General features: G+C 41.9%; 1 protein-coding gene and 1 long non-coding RNA gene across 3 annotated transcripts; one reads left to right on the top strand and one right to left on the bottom strand.

Moving 5' to 3' along the window:
- The first annotated feature begins 105 nt into the window (after positions 1 to 105).
- On the top strand, positions 106 to 18,241 carry DNAJC12 (DnaJ heat shock protein family (Hsp40) member C12). Of its 2 annotated transcripts, XM_051800348.1 has the most exons (7): positions 300 to 417; positions 3,673 to 3,751; positions 4,248 to 4,365; positions 6,892 to 6,970; positions 8,825 to 8,964; positions 10,413 to 10,611; positions 12,322 to 18,241. In XM_051800348.1, the coding sequence occupies exons 1-7, from the start codon at positions 408 to 410 to the stop codon at positions 12,414 to 12,416; spliced, it is 720 nt and encodes a 239-aa protein (XP_051656308.1). In that variant the 5' UTR covers positions 300 to 407; the 3' UTR covers positions 12,417 to 18,241. The 2 variants fall into 2 exon arrangements, with proteins under 2 accessions (XP_051656309.1, XP_051656308.1); XM_051800349.1 differs by lacking the exon at positions 3,673 to 3,751 and having other exon boundaries at positions 106 to 417.
- Positions 3,630 to 4,047, bottom strand: LOC127476893 (uncharacterized). The gene is made up of 2 exons (XR_007906767.1): positions 3,931 to 4,047; positions 3,630 to 3,760 (listed from the first exon to the last, which is right to left on the bottom strand). It is a non-coding gene; the product is annotated as an uncharacterized LOC127476893 (long non-coding RNA).
- Positions 18,242 to 19,092: the final 851 nt, after the last annotated feature.

Below are 19,092 nucleotides of genomic sequence, written 5' to 3'. Positions count from 1 at the left end.
GCCGCCGCCCCCTTCGCGCCTGGCCCCCCCCTCGTCCCCCCGCCCGCCGCGGGCAGCGCCGCGGCACGTGACCGCGGCACGTGACCGCGGCAAACAACACACCGGGGCACGTGACCGCGCGCGCTGCCTGCGGCTCCCCCCATTCCCCACAGGCGCTCCTGTCACCGCGGCCCTGAGGGGCCGCCCAAGGACGGCTCGGCCCGCGGCCGCTCCGGCTGCCCTCTGCCGTCCCCTGCTTCCCTCTGCCGTCCCCTGCTTCCCTCTGCCGTCCCTTGCTGTTCCCTGCCTCCCCCTGCCTCCCCCTGCCTCCCCCTGCCTTCCCCTGCCTTCCCCTGCTTCTCCCTGCCGTCCGTGCCCTGTGCCTGCCCGGGGACGGTGTGCGCCGGCACCTCGGGCTCACGGTCGGCATGCTCGAAGGTACTGCCCCTTGTCTTCTGGGATAACACAACACCTTAGCCCCCTGTCCTCTGGGATAACACCTTAGCCCCCTGTCCTCTGGGATAACACCTTAGCCCCCTGTCTTCTGGGATAACACCTTAGCCCCCTGTCTTCTGGGATAACACCTTAGCCCCCTGTCTTCTGGGATTTTGTGCCGCAGTGCTCCCGAGCTGCAGGAGCCTTCTGTGGGGTCAGCGCCCGTCTGAACAACGGCTCCTGGACTTGCTCTAATAGCAGCCCCAAGTTCATTCGTTCCCACGTGCCCTGGAGGGGTGCTGGTCTCTGTGGTGCCCGCTGGTTTTCTAGCGATCTCTCTCGTTCTGTGATCTGTAGGGGCGGTCCTCGGGGCCGTACCGTGATGCCGAAGCGGGGCCGTCACCGCGCGGCAGACACGGAGGTACCGCGCCTGGGCTGCCCGTGGTGGAGCGCTGCTTTCTGCCCCTGGGGCTGGGCTGGAGGCAACTCGGCTACAAATTTAAGTTTTTTTTAATGTTGCTGCTCAACATCACAAGCTGTTTGCAGAAGAGTTTTAGTGAATTTAGTACAATGGAATCCCTAGGTTTAGTGACAAGACCCAGATTACACAGGTAGAATTTCCTCCTTTCAGGCCTTGATAGCTGACAGCTTTTAAAAGATCTGGCTTGAGATTGTTGTCACATGGGTTTTGGCTTTGAAAGGCATTATTTTATAGATAACTGACTTTATGGGTGGTCTATGTATTTGTAGGGGAGGGAATTATTTTTTTTTGTGTGGTTCTTTCAGGTATTAACAACCCTGAAAAATACATACCTACCATTTTCCACACTGTCTCAAAACAAGCTGCTGAGAAACCAGATGTGAATCAGATAGTTTTTATTATTCTGTTCAAATTTATATGCAAGCATTCTTCTTCCTTACTGAAGCTGAGGCAAGAATCAGATTTCTTAAGAAGCACATGCAAGGTGGTTTTGTCAGCATATAAAGGAGAGGTGGGGCTTTAATGTTCTTGTTTTGGTGGTTATTTATGTGAAGACTGTGTTCTAAGGAAGAAAATCTGTAAGTGATGTAGATATAGCATCTGAAGGTATTGGTGAGGGAGTGACTTGAGGATCCTAAAGCTGCCTCTGATATTGCAGACATTTATCACAGTAATAATGGTGTTGCAGTAGTTACCCTTAGTTTGGGAAGTCTGTTTGGCAGTGCTTGGGTCCTCTTTTATTTCTGCTTCTCTGAGCTTGTGTGGGGACAGGGATGGAGCATGAAATGCAAAACTCAAATGAGTTATGTTGTGCCTTGAACTTGTAAATGTGCACTCTGCCCTGAGGAAGCAAAACCACTGAAGTCAGTTGAGAAGAAGTGGTCCTGGAAGATCTGGTGTATTTAGAGGAATAAATTCAAATAGATTTCCAGATCTTGCTGCTTTATTTAAAGGGCCATTTTTGACTTTTACAAGGTGTTGGTAAACGTCCTGTTATACTGAACCAGAATTTAGTTCCGCACTTGGCTCTAAACGAGCAAAACTGTTGGTCTGTGCTAGGACTGAATAGGTGTGGTTTGGTGGTGGTTGGGTACAGAGAACAAATACAAGATTTCCTCACTTCCAGAACTGTTTGTACCTCCTGAGCAACACTAACCACAGCGTGTGCAGGCAATAATATGTGCCATGTCCTGTGCTGTGATTCCATTTCAAATAAACTTTATGTCCTGGGGCTAATCTTTGGGGTTTTTTTCCTGTATATTACGTACAGGTTCTCTTGTTCTCCTTTTTGATGGTGCTGTGGGAGTTGCCCCACTGAAGTCAGGAGGAGCAGTAGAAGGCTGAGTTGATATTCAGTGTCAGTGTTTTGTGTCCTCTGTACACAAACCTTCAGGCCCTTTGTGCCCCAAGGCCTGGGGGTGTCCAGGGGGCAGGGGCACAGCTGTGGGCACTGCTGCAGTTTGGATCAAAGCCCTTTTTTGTTTGGCCTCAGCAGGTGAGTACAGATGGGACCAGGGCTTCAGCGAGCACATTCCCCGGGAACGAGCAACTTCCAAGTCTTGGGGGTTTGTCACTGGAATCCAGCTCTTGGGCCTGCAGCTCCACAAAAATAACCCCTGAAAGCTGGACTGGAAAAGGGTTAAAGAGCCTTCCCTTTCACCTTTGGCAAATATGCAAGGAATACTTGGAAAAGAAAGGGATGTCAGGAATGCTGTTGGGAGGAGGGACAGCTGTTTGTTTTTTGTCCTCCCCAAAGTACATTCTATTTAAATATTTACATATTCTCTTGCTGAAAGGCTTTAATTTATTTTCTATACTTTTCTGATTTATTATTAAGTTATGAATTTAATTTAATGGGTGGAGACAGATTTGTAACTGCTAATTCTTCTACTTCAAGTTGAAAAAGCATTTCTGTCATTTTTTTCACTCAGAGAAATATGATGGTAGAATTTTATAACAGATTTAAATGGTTTCATCGAGGCTTGTGCTTTGTCTTTTAATATTATTGCTTGTTTTCATGTACTTTATATAGTTTGTAATCTCAGTAAGCTATCTAAACATCCAGTAAAACTAGAAAACTTGAGACAATACTACCTTGAAGAGAAAGCAGTGGAAGACTAATAATAAATGTCATTGCAGAACAGTAATAATGTAGATAATAAAGGAAAGCACTTGTAAATGCAAAAATTATATATTTGTTATTCATAAACAGCTCTGAATGGCCACTGGGTCCTTCATTGATTCACACATACCTGTCCCAGCCTTGGTCACACCCTGGGGATCTGTTCTGCACAGGCTGCCCTGCAAAGTCACTGCATCTACAATTGTGTACCTACTGAAGGCATCTGTTTTAAGTATTAGTTTAAACAATCAGCAATATTTAATGACATGAAGCATCTTGGATTACAAAGCTCCTGCAGGGATGGGAAAAGTATAAACAGAGTTGCTGAGACTCCGGAGGAAACGCTTCAGCACGTGGTTGGTATTACACCTGGGAAGTAATCTTCTGAAATAACAGATCATGGAAGACACCAGTTGTGTCTGTAGTCTTTGCTGGGCTGAGGCCTTGGTCACTAATCATAGTTCAAAATTAAAGGTGTTTCACTTCAGTGTAAAATGAGTTTTACAAGGAACGTGTTTGCACGCAGTACAGACCTTCAGTACACAATTTGAAAGTAATTTAGCATGAGGAAGAGTCCCTGTTTAATTTGATAATAGTATAATGCCTTTGGATAGTTTTAATTTTGTCAGATACACGGGAGCTATTTGGTTTTGAGGAGTGGTGTGTATGTACCCGAGGAAGCCTTGGAGAGTCGATTGCCCCATTTTTGTTGAGGTGACTGACAGACTGGCAAGGTCAGTACCCTATAATCATTGTTTTGGATGTATTCCATACTCTTTTCTATAATTACCCATTTAATCCCCTTGTCAAAAACTGTGGCAAAAGTTGCAATTAAAAATCGAGCAGCAGATGTATTTGAGTAGGCTGAGGGGCAGGGAAGCCTTTAAGCCTGTGCACGGTGTGCAGGTGTCACACAGGTACTGGCGTGAGCGCAATCTCGGCCAGGACTCGGTCAGTGCCCAGGACTCTGGGCTGGGCGGGATCCTCAGTTTAGCGTTGAGGTGACTCTGGCAACTACAAATCCCAGGGAGCATTGCTGGGAGCAGGTTGTGCAGGAGGGTTGGCATCGTGCAGGGCCCAATGGCAGCCGAGAGCTCCCGTGATCCCTGCGTGTCAGCTGCCAGCGCTCCGCAGCGCCGGAGAGAGCTGGAGAGCGGCGAGGGAGCTGCCTGTTGCCCTGGGCTGATTTAAAGTCCCGTGTGAGCTCTGAATTGATATTGTGTTCTCCAGCCTCTGTGCCGGCTGGAAAAAGCCCGCGGGAGCAGTGCCGATGGATGCGATTCTGAACTGCAGCGCGGAGGATTTGGAGGATTACTACAACTTGCTGGGATGCGACGAGCTGTCGACGGTAAGAACCTTCCCTCGCCCCCCCGGTTAATCACAGTTTGGATGTGTCCGCGGGGGATTTGCGGGCAGGACGGGCTGAAATGCCTGGCGAACCTTCTTTCTTGCCACTTGTAGCATCTCCCTAGGAAAGCTCCGTTTTCTGATGTGTGCACCGACGTGAAGAGCCCAGAATGAGGTTAAAAGTACCCTGTAGAACAGGAGTGTGCTACGGATACAGCCGAAATAATGGTTTATTTGTTAGTGTGGATCAACGAGTGGTATGGTTACGAATCACGAGCCAACTGCATACATGTGACAGCATCCAAATAATATTTTGGAATATGTTACCGGTTCTGAAAATTGAAAAGAAGCTATTAATATGCTGCTAATACGATGAATGTTTATATAGCTATAGGGCACTGATAACGCTGCTGAGTTTCTCAGGCCCTGTACATATTTCACGTTTTTTAAACCGTATTCATTGGTTCAGAGGAAAACCAAAAACAATATCTCTTTTTTGTTCATCATGTTACTGGTTTTAAGTGCTATTTTTAATGACATTAAAATACCAGCTTTACTAATTTGTTTCGGTAGCAGATGTGTTCTTTATAATGAGACATCTAGCTAAGCAATTGTTGAGTGATTTGTAGGTAAAACAAGTGTGCTTCATTCTAAAGGTGTCTGTATAACATTTTTTTGAAAGTCTGGTATGCTAATTTTTTTTTTTTAAATCTAACTGTTATATTAACTGGAATTGTCTTTCTGTTTTGGAAAAGGAGCTTTGATTACTCTGCTGTAATGAAAGATGTATTCAGTGGGAGTAAAAGCTGTATTTTGCCCACTAAATTTAAGCTCTCGCCTGTCCTAGTGGTCAAGGGTAAAGGTCAAGAGGAGACATCTTCGTTGTGTCTCAGGAGGAAACGTAAAGCTTTTCCTGAGGAAACTCCCAGAAGGGATCCCAGCAGAGGGCAGTGCTCAGGTCTCCGTGCAGGCTTGTTTCGCAGATGCTGTTTCTCATTTTCTACCTCACACCAGTTCCTTAAGATCTTAGCAATTAACGAGCAGTTCAAGTACACCTGATAACGATTTTTCAAGTTGCTTAAAATGAAATTAAAAAGCTGGAATAAATGCTAGTGGGCCCTGAAAAACAAGCTGTCAAGTACTGTTTGTTGAGAGAAGCAGCAGATGTTGCTGCCTTGTTTTTGCCATGGTGAGGTCACAGGCTGACTGAGCCCCGGGATCAGCTCCCCTCGGGATGCTGCACAGCACTGCTAAGGTCTAACAGAAATGTGGAGCATTACAAGTGTTTTGCAGCCACGCTCCTTTGTACCTGCAGTCAAGTAGCAGCACAGACTTCCTCTGCTACTGTACAGATTTTAACTGTGAAGTTCCCCCTTAAGTAACTTTTGAGATGGTAGCTGGCTATACAGTAACCAGCTTCATCAAGTTCTCTGTAGCATATATGTGTTCTTAAGTGTTGTACTGACTGGAAATACATCTGCTCCTCCAGAAGAAGCCACTGAGAAGAGGGAAAATGTAGAATTCTTAAGATACCACCACAGACCACATTTTTTCCCAGCATATGCCAACAAAATTTGGCCAGCTAGTTGAGTGAACTGTGATTTTATTCTAAAGGAAAAATGTTATGAGCCTTAATTTTGAAAGAAATAATTTAAATTGTATGTGGCTCTCATGGTTTGAAGGATGAGGAATTTATATAAACAGCCTTTCTTGTATGGGAAAGAATAGTAACTAATTGATACCTCAGGGTGAATTGTTGTGAAAGCTTAAGCTGTGCTGGAAGGATATAAAGAAGTTTTGGCTTCTAAATTGCAATAAGCAGAAAGATACTTGGAAAAGCACTAAACATTTGAAAATCTAAGCTGATGTCCACTCCAGTGGTTTCCTGTATTTTGTTAACTGTTGCTATGTCTTTGTTTTTCCAGTGGTCGTGATACTTTACGGTACTACAAACTGTGTGGGAACTTGTAATTCACTAATAAATGTGCTAATATTGATTATAAATCTATTCCAAGCCAACCGTTTTGCACAGAAAATTAACTTGACAGAAAGAATGTGAACTGCTGGTTATCTAACAACGGGGTATCCAAGGTGGAAAAGCCACGTGGTGCTGGCTGAATTTCCTATGAAGAGGATATGGAGAAAGCCACCTAATCCCACAATTTGATCTTCAGAAGTACAGAAGGAGTTAGAGTTGATTAAACAAAGTAAAGAGCAGCTGAAGTGAGGCATTTTGCCTGGGTGGTCAAATGCCTTTACACATTTTTCTTAGAGCCAACTTGCCATATTGGATGGCTGAGCTTCATAAAAAGAAGACTGAGTGCATGGAAAATGAAATTAAGTAAGCAGTGTCACTGGCAGATGGTTGTTGTTACCTACTTTGCTTGTACTAAAGGTTGTAAAAATGAATTGGACAAAATCTTTCAGCATTCTTAGTTAATTTTCCCAGCCACTTTCAAGAATCAAATTTGAAAACCTTTTCTGTGTCTACCTATTTAACTACTTTAAATCTCAATATTCTGTTTAGGTTGAACAAATTCTTGCAGAATATAAGATTAAAGCCCTTGAATGTCATCCTGACAAGCATCCTGGAAACCCCAAAGCAGGTATGTATTATATCCTGTTTAAAAACAATTAACATGTCCAAGATACTAAATTCAGCCTTAAAACTTTGTTAAATGTTCCTTCCCCTCAATATATTTTAATCATCATGTGTACTGAGCATATTCTACTTAAATAGTAAGCTTTTAATATTCTTTTCTAAGACTTGCACACATCTAGGTGATAGTGCAGGAAGACACATGTTGGATTTTTTTGTTTTTTAGGATTTTTTTTTTCCCCATGGCTTGTTTTTCCCCCAAGAGCAGGGACCTGAGCTGTGAGGACTAAGCAGCACCTGAATTATTTGGATCCAATCTTACCCATTCATAACCACAGACAGGTCTGGTCAGTGCTCACCCACGTCTGAGGAGTTTATATTCTTATGTTCTGATCGTGATTTTGATCCCCCACCAAAATTTGGTTGTTGAATAATTTAATATGCTTCTCATTTTAAATATCACACGGAACTTTTTCTTTGGATTCTTCCTATTAGTTTAACTATAAACTATAAAGCAGGGCTTTCCTTTCCTTAGTGAGTTCACAGGAGAGGAGGGGGCTGTGGGTGTTTAAAAAGTAAAGTAGGTGGCATTTTTGACTTTGAGACCCCCTGAGATTTGCTGTTTGACAGACAATCTACCACCTATGAACAGTAACCTGGTTACTAATATTTATTCAAAATGGTAGCGCAAGTACCAATGAAATCAACTTTGCCTGCAGAAAATTCTGGCTACTGCAGCAGGGAAATGAGATTATTCCAGTGTCCTGTTCTATCTGTGTACCCCTGGTCTGTGTCATATCTCTCCCTCCTAATCAATTGAAACTAAGTAGCTCAGAGAGGCCAAATGCCAAATATCAAACCAGCTTCGTTTGTCAAGAAGAAGTGTTTTATGCTCTATTTAACTGAATATGCTGTATTTACTTTAAATACCTTTTTATGCTACTGGTAAAAGTTTATATTTTTTATTTCATTGGCTTAAAGCTCAATAAAGAGTAATTAAAGTAGATCTTTTCTTTGTTGAAAACTAGTAACACTATAAGGAAACCTAATAGAACTGGCCCCTCAACCTGTTGTCTCTTGTTTGATTTGTAGTTACCAATTTTGATTAGTGTTTGGGCATAGTGTATTTCAAAAGAAATCTCTCTCATTTGTAGACTGGAATAAATGAATAATAGATCACTGTAAATAGGTGAGTCATAGATAAGGTCTAAATCTTTATAACCCTTCTACAAATAGTAACATGCAGCTGCATCCTTAGTAACCGTTTCATGAGAAATGACCCTGTAGGGAAGAAGGAGAGCTCTCATTCGTGCAGTCTGGTATTCAGGATGACATTTTAGCATATGTAGAGGACACACCTAACAAAATGCACAAGTTAATTAATTTGAACTGTCTTTAGATTATTCTTCTTGCTTGTCAATGTCTGCTTGTCTGTTTTTCCCCTTTTCATGTTTTCCTGGTGGTATACCTTTCTCTGACATCCTTGCTTCTGTAGATCCAAGTGTGTTCCTTCTAAGGAGTGTTGCTCTAATTTCCCTTTTCTAGGTTGTCTGCAAGGGCTGACTTGTGCCTTTTGCCTGTGTACTCTATAAGGTTCTCTCAGCTTAAAGTTAGGAGCTTTTGAAGCCAATAGACTAAGCAGCATTTTATTCCTCATTTGAAAGGGTATGAGCTGTCCACCAAAGGTGTTCCCAGCACCAGCCACAGCTGTGCAAGCTGGGAGCAGAACAACCATATCCCTCGTTGACTGGCTTCTCCTTCTGCCTCCTCTGTTCTGTTTGCTCTGGGCCGTTGTTGGCATCTGAATTCAGTGCTTTGCAAACAAATACAGGCTTTAGCATCCTTTTGGTTTGTGTTCTAGTGGAGAGTTTCCAGAAGCTGCAGCAAGCTAAGGAGATTCTCACTAACGAAGAGAGCCGGGCGCGCTACGATTACTGGCGACGAAGCCACATCACCATCCCCTTCCAGCAGTGGGAGGCCCTGAGCAGCTCCGTGAAAACGGTTGGTGCTGTCTAAGTTGGGCCTTCAGGAGGAAGGGAAGGTAGGGCTGGGCCAGACAAAAGGGTGCAGCGAGTGAGGGGACGAGTTCCAGCAGCGGTGGGGCCCGGGGATGGCAATAGCATGGAGTGATTCCTTCCCTGTGGATGTGCAGGGAAAATTGCAGGGCTCTAGAAGCCCCTTCACAGAAGGGCGTTAGGCCAGTAGTTTTAGAGGGAATTTATCAAGTTGCTGCTTTTGTGTGTGTGTTACAGGGAGTTTAGGGGGTCCTCTGGTGGTCTGGTGGTTAGGATGCAGCACTCTCACCTCTGCAGCCCAGGTTCGATTCCCGGTCAGGGAAACTCCCCCAGGGCAGATGGAGCCCGTCAGCCCTGTAAGGCCATCCATCTGGGAGAAGGTCACTCTAAACAAACCTACGTCCTGAGGGCCTCACTGCCACTGTCCGAGCTGGCTGAACCTCAGGATTAAAGGGTGGGCTCAGTTCAGCGCACACTGTGTCTCACCTAAACAATCCACTGCACAGGCTCCAAGGGTAAAAGACCTTTCCCAAATCTTCGTTCACGAAGACTGGCCATACTAAGCACACTAAGCACAGAAGTTTGAGTAACTGGAGGGCTGTTTCCAAATGCTTCAGCATGCCTTGTTTTTGTGGGAAACTTTTATTTCTTTTCAGAGTTAGATTAAAGCTGGGACCTTTTTATAATATATTCTCTTTTGGTATATTGCTTATCAGATAGGTTTTCATGCTATCTGATTAAAGAAAGAGCTCATTGAAAAATCCAGAAGATAGGTTCCTTTAAACCCTGGGCTTCACACAGGGCTTTGGAGGGACTCTGCTGGGCTAGTGGGATGACTTGTGACAGAGGCAGATGTTCTGAGGGTTGTTTTCCCGCATAATTTTGCTAGTGTGTTTCTAGCAGATCTTAATTCCATAATATTTGGGGTTTTTTCTGCCTTATTAGAGTGAATGATAGTTACAAGTCTATACAGTCATATTTTAAGACAGGTGAATAGAAGTTTCCTTGGTCAGTTCTGCCCACCTCAGTTCTGCTTAGGAGAGAAGTTTGAGCCTCTTCAACTAAAGCTTTATGCCTGAGCTTCAGTGTTTGCTGTTAGCATGCCATGTAACTGAGTTCAGTTCAGCTTTGAAGAAGAACATTTCTGAAGTCACTCAAGCCCTCTTAAAAAATTTTGTGTCTGAATTCCTGGCAGAAGAAACTGGAAGAAAGGTCCTTAGAATTATCTGATGCATTTGTTCTTCATCCCCATGTGACATAAACTGTCCTCTCCAATGCTGTGACATGTAACCATGCTTTCCCCTGTCCATTCACCTGCAGGCTTCTCTTAATATGTGCTTTGTTTAACCATTAATTACAACAATATAAGAAAGGAAAGTTCATTACTTCTTTTTTACAGCACAGGAATTAGTTACTTGTTATTTATTCCTTTAGTCAATGCACTGGGCTGTCCAAAGTAAGAAGGACCAAATGCTGGAGGCCCCTGACTTCAGTAATACCAACATAACTAATGAGATTTGGACCCACCAGACAGAAAACAATGAAGATGGATTGTTGGGAGGGAACAGAGAGCAGGATGATGTTGCAATTCCTGATGTGAAACCACAGTCTTCAAAGAATCCAGACTCCCCAAGTAAGTGAAAACAGCAGTTACAGAAAATTGTGGTTTCCAGGGATTGGCCTGAAATGGGGGCTTTTAATCATGAGCAATTCTCCTTCAGAATAATATGTTTAACTGGTAGGTTTTTTCATGATTTTGGGTTGGAGTTTTGGTTTGGGGGTTTATGCTTTTTAATATTTATTCCGAAGTTTTCAGACCTTTCTTCTTCCTTACCCCATGTTTCCTTACTTGTTTTCTAGTAAAGCCAGAAAACTGGAGAGGAAGAAGAAAAAAAAAGCTTTAACCAAAATGGAAAGTTTAGTTTTGCTGCTATATGAAAAGGAAAAATTTTAAAAAAGGCTGTTATTTTCAGTGACTTTTTAAAAAAATAACTTTTAAAACTATTGAGTAAAATATTTAGGTTTTGTTTTCTATCCAGTATTTATTCCTTTTGAGCAGTTTGCATCTGATGAGTTAATGAGGTCTAAAATTTGAGGCTTCTTTTGTATTCAAACAGGTTTAAAATAGTGCATACAACCAGAATAAATGTGTATTTCAAAAGTGTCACCTACCCAGTCAGTACTTCTGTCTGTTGTTTAGGTCAGTGTGCCTGATCAAAGATTACTTACCACAACAGCCACCCTCTGTTCTGCCTGATCCTTCAGGAGTTTCATAATCTTAGGTTTATATTATCAGAGAACTATTATTAAACAAAGTCCTGTAATTTTTTTTTCCCAATTTGATCAAACAGGAAATTAAGTTCAGCTGTGAGGATAGCAATCCCAACCACTTGTGGAATGCAGAAAATAGATGAGAAAATTATGCAAACAAATGTATGTCAGGCCTGACCGAAAACTTGATATTGAAAAATTATGCTCTATAACTTCACACTGTTTGCCCTTTTTTGGTAATTAAATCATCACTATATCCCTTGTAGAACAGTAAAATTTTGAAGTAAAGAAAAAATCATCCTGTTTCTTGTAATGGTGAATTTTCTTTGCAGGCATCTTCTTTCTCAGGGTTGTTTTTTTTTTTTAAGTTTTAATTTAATTTCCAGATATTTGAATGGGAAAAATATCAAACCCATCAAGCACCTACTTAATTTATCCAATAGGCATATATTTACATTAATAAATGTTGATATTATATTTATTTGAGAGGGTCTATATGTACTTCAGTGTTTATACTTAATGTTAGAATGTTGATAATGATTTTGTTTTGATCCAGGAAAAATTGCTGCATTGGATTCCACTTTTAAACTGTGATATTTTCAGTTCCTGTCTGCTGGTCTGTACAAATTACAGACTACAACTCAACATAGCTCTTTCACCCTGAATAAGAGATTTTAACACTAATTCTGCTAATAGGTTTCATTTTCCTGATATAAGAAAATCACATTTTAGTATTAACTGGCAGATTTATCATGTCACCATCTGTCTCTTCTTCTTTAGATTAAGCCAATGCAATTGGTTCAGTTTAATTTTGTGAATCCTCTTTTGTAGACTGCTGTTGTTCTTGCTGTTCTCTTTTGGACTCTTCCCAGCTGATCTATACTTTGAAGTTTGGTGTTTGAGTTCTTGTTCAAACGTGTCAAGACTTCTGACCCTGCTGGTCAGGAGCACTGGAAGTGACCAATTTTTTATTTACTTTTTTTTGGGGAAGACTATCAAGTATTATTTCAGACAACTTAATTTTTTACTTAATTTATGATACCTTACTTGCCTTTCTCTTTTTCTTTCTCAGGATTTTCCGAGGGAAATTACTGGCACTTGCGTTTCCGCTGGTCAGGTGATGCTCCATCAGACCTGCTGAGGAAATTCAGAAACTATGAGATCTAAAATGCAGAATACACCAGAGCAGGAGATCACGTGTTCGACAGTGCAGTATTTTTGTTTGTCAGCAGTTATAAGTTATTTGTGTTTTGTATTCACTCCTTGTAACGTGAACGTTGTTCCAATCACTGTCTAAATGCTGGTTTAACACACGTGCTGTGAGCACTGCAGGTGGAGGTCTTTTTGTTTAACAAGCAAAGCCTTTTCAGTATTAACATGAAATGATTTTGTGAAGTTATCTAGTATCTCATATATTGTTTCTTGTATTCTGAAATACTGTGTAGTGGTTAATATTTCTCTGAGTGCTGTGATGTTATAAAGAACATACTCTCAGTAGAACCAAAAGCCAATGTTGGACTTCAGGGTATCATTCTGTTCAGAGATGACCATCCTAAAGCTCTTTGACAATGAGCTGTAAACAAAACTGTGCTTATTTCTGAACTCTGTGCTCTGGTTCACTTCTCCATGGCACTGTACTCACTGCAGTGATTTATAATGCAGGCAATCACAAACTTAACTTGTTGGAGAATTGTGATCTTATGATAGAGATGAAAAAAGAAGGCTCTTATTATCCAAGAAGGTCACTGTGAAAGATCAAACACTCCTAAAATATCTCTTAATTTCTACCCTAACGAGTACAGCTATTTGCACCAGCTGTTTATTTTGGAAGGCAGTTCCAAAACTTTACTTGTCCAGGTAGCAATGTTTTTTAATTAAGATTTATTGGTGGACAACTGATCCTCCTTGTTATGCGTGCCAGCGTTGTCCTTTGGCTTCACAGCAATTTCCCACCCTGCTCAGGTGGGGTAGACATGGTTTTATCAGGGTTTTGTATGGTAGGAATGAAGAATCAGAGAAGTCAGCACTAATGTGTACAAAATCTCACATGCTAGGTTTTTGATATTTTGGGCAGCTTCTCAAATTCTACATAGTTGTTTATTTATTTTGTATTTACTTTCTTCTTTGCAAATCTGGCTAATATGTCAGACTTTGTGGTTTTGTGTAGGCAGATAATTCCATCAGCAGCAAATAAAACTGCCTGCATACAGAAAAGGGGTTGCTTTCATCTTTTTAATTAAATCTTTCACCCACCACAGAGATCCCTTTAGAATTTCTTATTATTTGTACCCTCAGTGGGTAAAAGCTTAAGAGAGCTTAAGTTATGCATCTTGGGCATCTCACTGGGAAGTATAACCTGAAAAGTACAGTGTTCTGCCAACATGGAAACAATGCTATGATATCTGTCTCCCTCATGCAGGGCTGATGTGCTGACTGACCTACTGTGCTTCTCCTTGCATACTTTGCAGCTAGAAACATTATGGAGATGAGATTAATAATTCTCTAATATCTGGTAAATGTAATCAGGTTTTTTTTTAGTGCATGTGCTGCTTTACTTCATACAAAGGTATTTGCTCAAGAAAGACTTTCAGTCCACATTATAAAGAGGGATTGTAAACAGTGTCAAACAGCAGTAATAGAAGAAACTCTGGTTCATTTGAAGGATATACAGTAATAGGGAACAATTTTCCCTCTAACAAAAAAATGGGAATGCAGCCAGCTGGAGTACTTTGAATCAGGTGGCAGCTCAGATTCTCCTCTCACCATTTCGCTTGCCAGTAAAAGTGAAAGGGGGTAGTTGGATGGATAATTTAGCACTTAATGAGCTGGTTTCTCTTGAGAAGTGAGTACACAATAGACCTTTGAACAGCAGGCTCATTGTTGGTGTCATTAAAACTGATGTCGTGATTAGCCAATTATTGCACGGTTTGTTTTGGCAAAGAACCTTTGGGTGTTTGTTCTGGATGAATAGTTGCAGATATTTGGAAGACTCTTAGCCCAGTGAAAGCTGATGGCAAAACTTGTGTTTTGCAACGTGCCTGCTAGAGATCAGCACTGTAATTTGTATTTGCCCTCTGAAGAGGGCAGGTTATAACTGGTACTCCAGAACACCAATACCATCAATACAGCCTTTTTTCTTTTTCTATTTCTCTGTGTGTTAAACTTGAAATGGTTCTGTATTTCTCAACTAGAGTTGAATTAACCTATTCCTAGCAGAGCAGACCCAGGGATACTGGAAGGCCAGAGGAATTTGTGCAGCTTTTTGCTTTTTTTCCCCCCAAAAAACAGGTGGGACCTGACCCATTGGCCAGTAGTAATAGTTAGCTGGAATAAGTGGGCAGCCTAGTTCTTCATCATGTAAGAAAGTAAAGAAATAAACACCTGACAAATTAGTCTGTGTTAGATGACTCAGGGTCCACCCTCTGAGGGTAAGCTGCTTCTTTGCCTTTGTTTTTTTTTTTAGAAGTTTTTCTGCTAGTAGCGTGAAAAGACCCAGCAAATATTCCCCATGACATTTTTATCTACGGTGTGGTGCCTCGGCCTGGGCAGTGGTGAGCACGTCACACACTCCACATGCTTAAATTTTGACTGGGTCGGGAGTTGTGAGGTGGATCTCAGGCTCTGAGAGGATGTGATAACGAGCCAATGGTCAGGTGTACGTGGTTTTCAGTGGCACACAGAGAATTTAACTTGCTTTACAAAGTGGAAACAGCTGCAAGCGGTTGGTTGTGGGGGTGGGGAACAACAGCGACAAACCCAGACACGACATGTTAGATTAGGGCCCTCGAGTCTCAAGCTGGAGGAAGAGGGCTGTTCTCTGCAAGTGATGGTAAGGTCTCATTTGCTTTTTTAGCACTTCTTGTGAGTTGTTTAGGTGGGTAACAAAGGGATCTGAATGTTCTGGGTACCTGAGGGGTCTGACTTGGTGTGTGCTTCCATCACAACAACTGAGCATTACCGTGCTGGAGTGCTACAGCTCTGAATGACTTGGTGTGAGAATAAACTGAGAGGTGAGCCCAGCTCCTCTGGAGTCCAGTCAGAAGTGTTAATAAAGCTTGGCCATTACTGCACTTGTGAGGGCTGAAAAACTTCAATGTGGAAGTTATGAGATAGCAGATGGGGGTGCAGGTGGATGATGACAATAAAATACAGAGAATGGGGCATGTTGTTGAATGCTGTGTTTTTACATGTTTGAGACTGCATTTGTAAGATCAGAAATTAAGCAACTATTTAGCCAGTTGTTTACAGTGTAATTGAGCAGCTGGGGGGACCCTTGAATTATGTAAAATTATTATAATTTTATTTACTGCTGTCATACTTGTTGTGCAAATGTGGAATATATAAGACCGAGAATGTTCTAGTTCTTGACAAACTTATTGTTTTGCCAGTATTTGCTAGGTTGTTTTGCCAACACTTCCCAAGTAGCAATGTAAGAGTTAAAGTTTGGATGATGAATACAGACAGTATATGACTTAAAATCTCAGGCTGAGTAATGCTGAATGATAGGTAAGGTTGTTTCCTGAATGTTCTTTTCCTCTTTAAATGAGATTTAAAAAAAAAAAAAAGTAGTTTATAAGTTTTATAGTAGAAGCAAGTATCCTGATGATGATTAAAATAGATACTGGGTAGCTTTAATTTCCTGAGCATGAACATTGCTATCTTACCTTCCCAGCAGGCTCATCTCTCATTTCAGGATATGAAAGTGTAAGCAGTGAGACTGTTGTAAAGCTGATGAAATTACACAGCTAAAGATAAAGCACCTCAGTAAGTTGTCAGGCTCTGTCACTGTCAGATGGGGAGATGTTTATCAGTTAGTTCATGCTGGGTATTTTTGTGGCAGCCCAGTGTACACACTCCTCCTGCTGTTCCAGGAGTTGCCAAGCCTCCCCATGATGGCAGGCGCTGGGTCTGTTTGTGCTTTCACCTTCACTGTGTTTAGTCTCATCTCCCTCTCGTGTTAATGAAGATGAGACTCTTCAGGTGCTCTGTTTGTCCCAGCTTTGAAGGGCTTGTGTCTGAGTTATTATGGTGGTACACAGGATAAACTTGGAGCTTTTAAATGTTTCAGGTCTCTGATGGATATTCTAACCTGTCACAGGTGATGGATGCTGGAGAAAATGATTTTTCTTTCCTCTATTCCAACTTCACACTGGTTTGCTCTTTCTCCCTTCTTCTGGTGGAGCAGTAAGGGAGAGGGGCTACTTGTAGAAAATGAAGTTTTTTGCCAAAGTTCAGAAGGTTTCCAGCTCTGATGTGTGTTGTGGTACTCAGTGCTTTGGACAAAATGATTTGCCTGCTGCTTTGTCAAAAGTGCTTCTCTTAAAATATGGAAGGACTCTTGGCACCAAAGGCAGACAGCTTTTCTAGGGAGATGCAGTTCGACTCTTGGGTGTCAGTCCTGACAGAAACGACTTTGTTAGGATTGTCAGAGCTGGTCATTCATTTCCATGGAGCCCCCAGATTCTGGCTGGGTGGAGAGAGGACTGTCAGCTCCTCCTCTTCCTCACAGCCTTTGTGTGAATGATGTCTCTGGGTGGGTGGTGGGCAGGAGAATGAGCAGAAAGGCCCAGAGGAGTAAGAGACTGTTGCAGCTCGTTGGGTCTGGGTGCCTTTGGTGTCTTCTGCTCCTTGAGGTCCTGAGCCCAGGACGCTGGTGCTGTGTCTGGAGCTTTAGTAGGCTGCTTGGCACTCCTTGCTTATTTTCTTCTGTAATTACAAAAAATAACTGCAATTAAAACCATATGGTTCTTCCCCCTTAGTGCCTTGATGGGAACATTTTCATAACCCTCGCTGATGGGTGAGAGTGGGAAAGAACTTGGGTGTTTGCTGCTGCTCTTTTTTCAACTGCAAAGTTTGGGGAAAAATCTCTTTCAAGTTGAAAAGGTTCACTGAATGCAAATACTTCCTTACATTGAGCAGAGTTTTGTTGTTTTTCTGACAGACTGGCCTCTTGTTTTTCAATATAAAATTTAAAATAACGACATATTTTGGGGTTAGTCATTTGATATTTCCAACCCCAGCAAGGACATCCTGAAGTAAACTTCCTAACAAATGTTTATTTGGGTTGGTGCTTTGTCTTCAGATTTATGAAAACAATGAAATATCTTTTGGAAATAAGACCCTGAAACTGGTCAGAAAAAAACCTGTCAACTTCTTCAATGATACAGTGAAAAAGAAGGATTAGCTTGGCCACTGTTTAGGAATTTGAGTCTTTTAATACTATCTCTTTATTAATTTGGAAAGCCCCCCAAAACTGCGTTACACAAAATAGTGTTTCTCTCTTCTGTTTGAGATTACAGAGGTGGGAAGAATCTTCAAATTATAAAGGAAAAAAAATAATTTAAATTCTTGGCTGATTAAACAAAATCAGGCCTTATATGTGGAAAATAGGGTAGTTTTTTTAAAGTTATCTGAAATGTGCACACTCCCTCAAAATTGTGATATTCTGCAGAGTGACTAACATGTTGTACTGTTCTTAACACAAAATTTTAAGCTGCCGTGAGAATATAAATATGCTAAGGAGAAAGTAGCACATGCACTGCACCTTGGCAAAGGATATATAAGTTGGTATTGAATTTAAAAACTGCCTCCTCTGCAATATCTGAGATAAGATGTGCAATTCCAGTATCCACTGGCATGTACTTTCACCTGTGAGAACTTAAGAGAAATGCCTTATATTATGGTCATATATTACACAGTCCCATTGTCAGTTATTTATCAGTTTAAGATTCCCTCTAAAGTGTACCTTCTAACTTAGGTGTGCCCTAACAGGAACAAACACCAAAACCTGAAATCCCTGGAAAGCCTGGTTAGGGAGCTTTTTGAAATGTTCATATTTTGCTGCCAGCCTAAACAATTGTTTGTTTGTTTCCTGTTTTATTTTGTTCTGAGCGGGGATAAATCACTGTTTCCTGTTCTTCCCCATCTCTATTTTTGATTAAATTAAGTTGCATTAACAAAACACGATCCTAGAATAAATGGGTTTGCATGTGTGTTTATGTTGGGTTTTCTTCTCTTGTCTTTAAGAGAGAGAGAGGAGTGAAAAGTGGTCGTTCCTGCTCTGGCCTATTTTGGCCTCTGTGAAAAGGGTCTTTTCCTTATTTCCAGCCTTTTCTTACATGACTTGGTGAATTTTTCAGCCCTTCACTAATGCAGGAGCCACACAGAGGAGGAGACTAACACATCTGAGTGGTGCAAGTCAGTTTAAGCCAGTCAGAAAGAGGGGATTGAGGGGGCCTTCTTTTGTTTTTCTTGGTTCTTAGTTGCGAAATAACTTCCATGGGGCTTTTTTCCCCGTCATTGCCAGATTTTGCATGTGTATGTGTGCATGTCATGCATGTGCAGAGGGTCATAAAGGGCTGGAAAAGATGATCTAGGACCCCCTCCGTGGAGGTCTAGGAGGAATCGGACCAGCTTCCTTCATGAAACTGAAGATTCCATGGAGCAAATGCATTCCATACAGAGTAGCCTGCTGCTGACAGGGTTTTATTTGTTTTGTATCAGCTGTTGGACATGGGGGCAGGACAACAGTCCTTTGGGCAGGTCAGTACAATGTTTTTGTGTAAGGCATTGGATTAATCCTGAGCTTTGCACTTGGACACTGCCTGTCCTGTCCCCAGAGCCTGGACAGTGAGCTGTTAAAAGAACACTGATCCCCATGTACCCTTCTCTCACCTCCACTGAGTGCTCTTATCACAGGTGCTTCAGATGCAATGCCAGAAACTTGCCCTGGGACCTATTGCTGTTATTTGGTGTCAGAAGTAGGGGAGGAGTGTGTAGGCCTGGCCTAATGAGCTGCAATAGGATGAATATTATAGGGGCAACAAAAACTATAAGGGACTGG

The sequence above is a fragment of the Manacus candei genome, unplaced genomic scaffold (assembly GCF_025592945.1).
Source record: "Manacus candei isolate 608988 ecotype Guabito, Panama unplaced genomic scaffold, ASM2559294v1 h1tg000050l, whole genome shotgun sequence".
Classification (NCBI taxonomy): Eukaryota; Metazoa; Chordata; class Aves; order Passeriformes; family Pipridae; genus Manacus; species Manacus candei.
The sequence above is the reverse complement of the archived record's forward strand: the minus strand, read 5'-3'. Positions and strand labels throughout refer to the sequence as shown.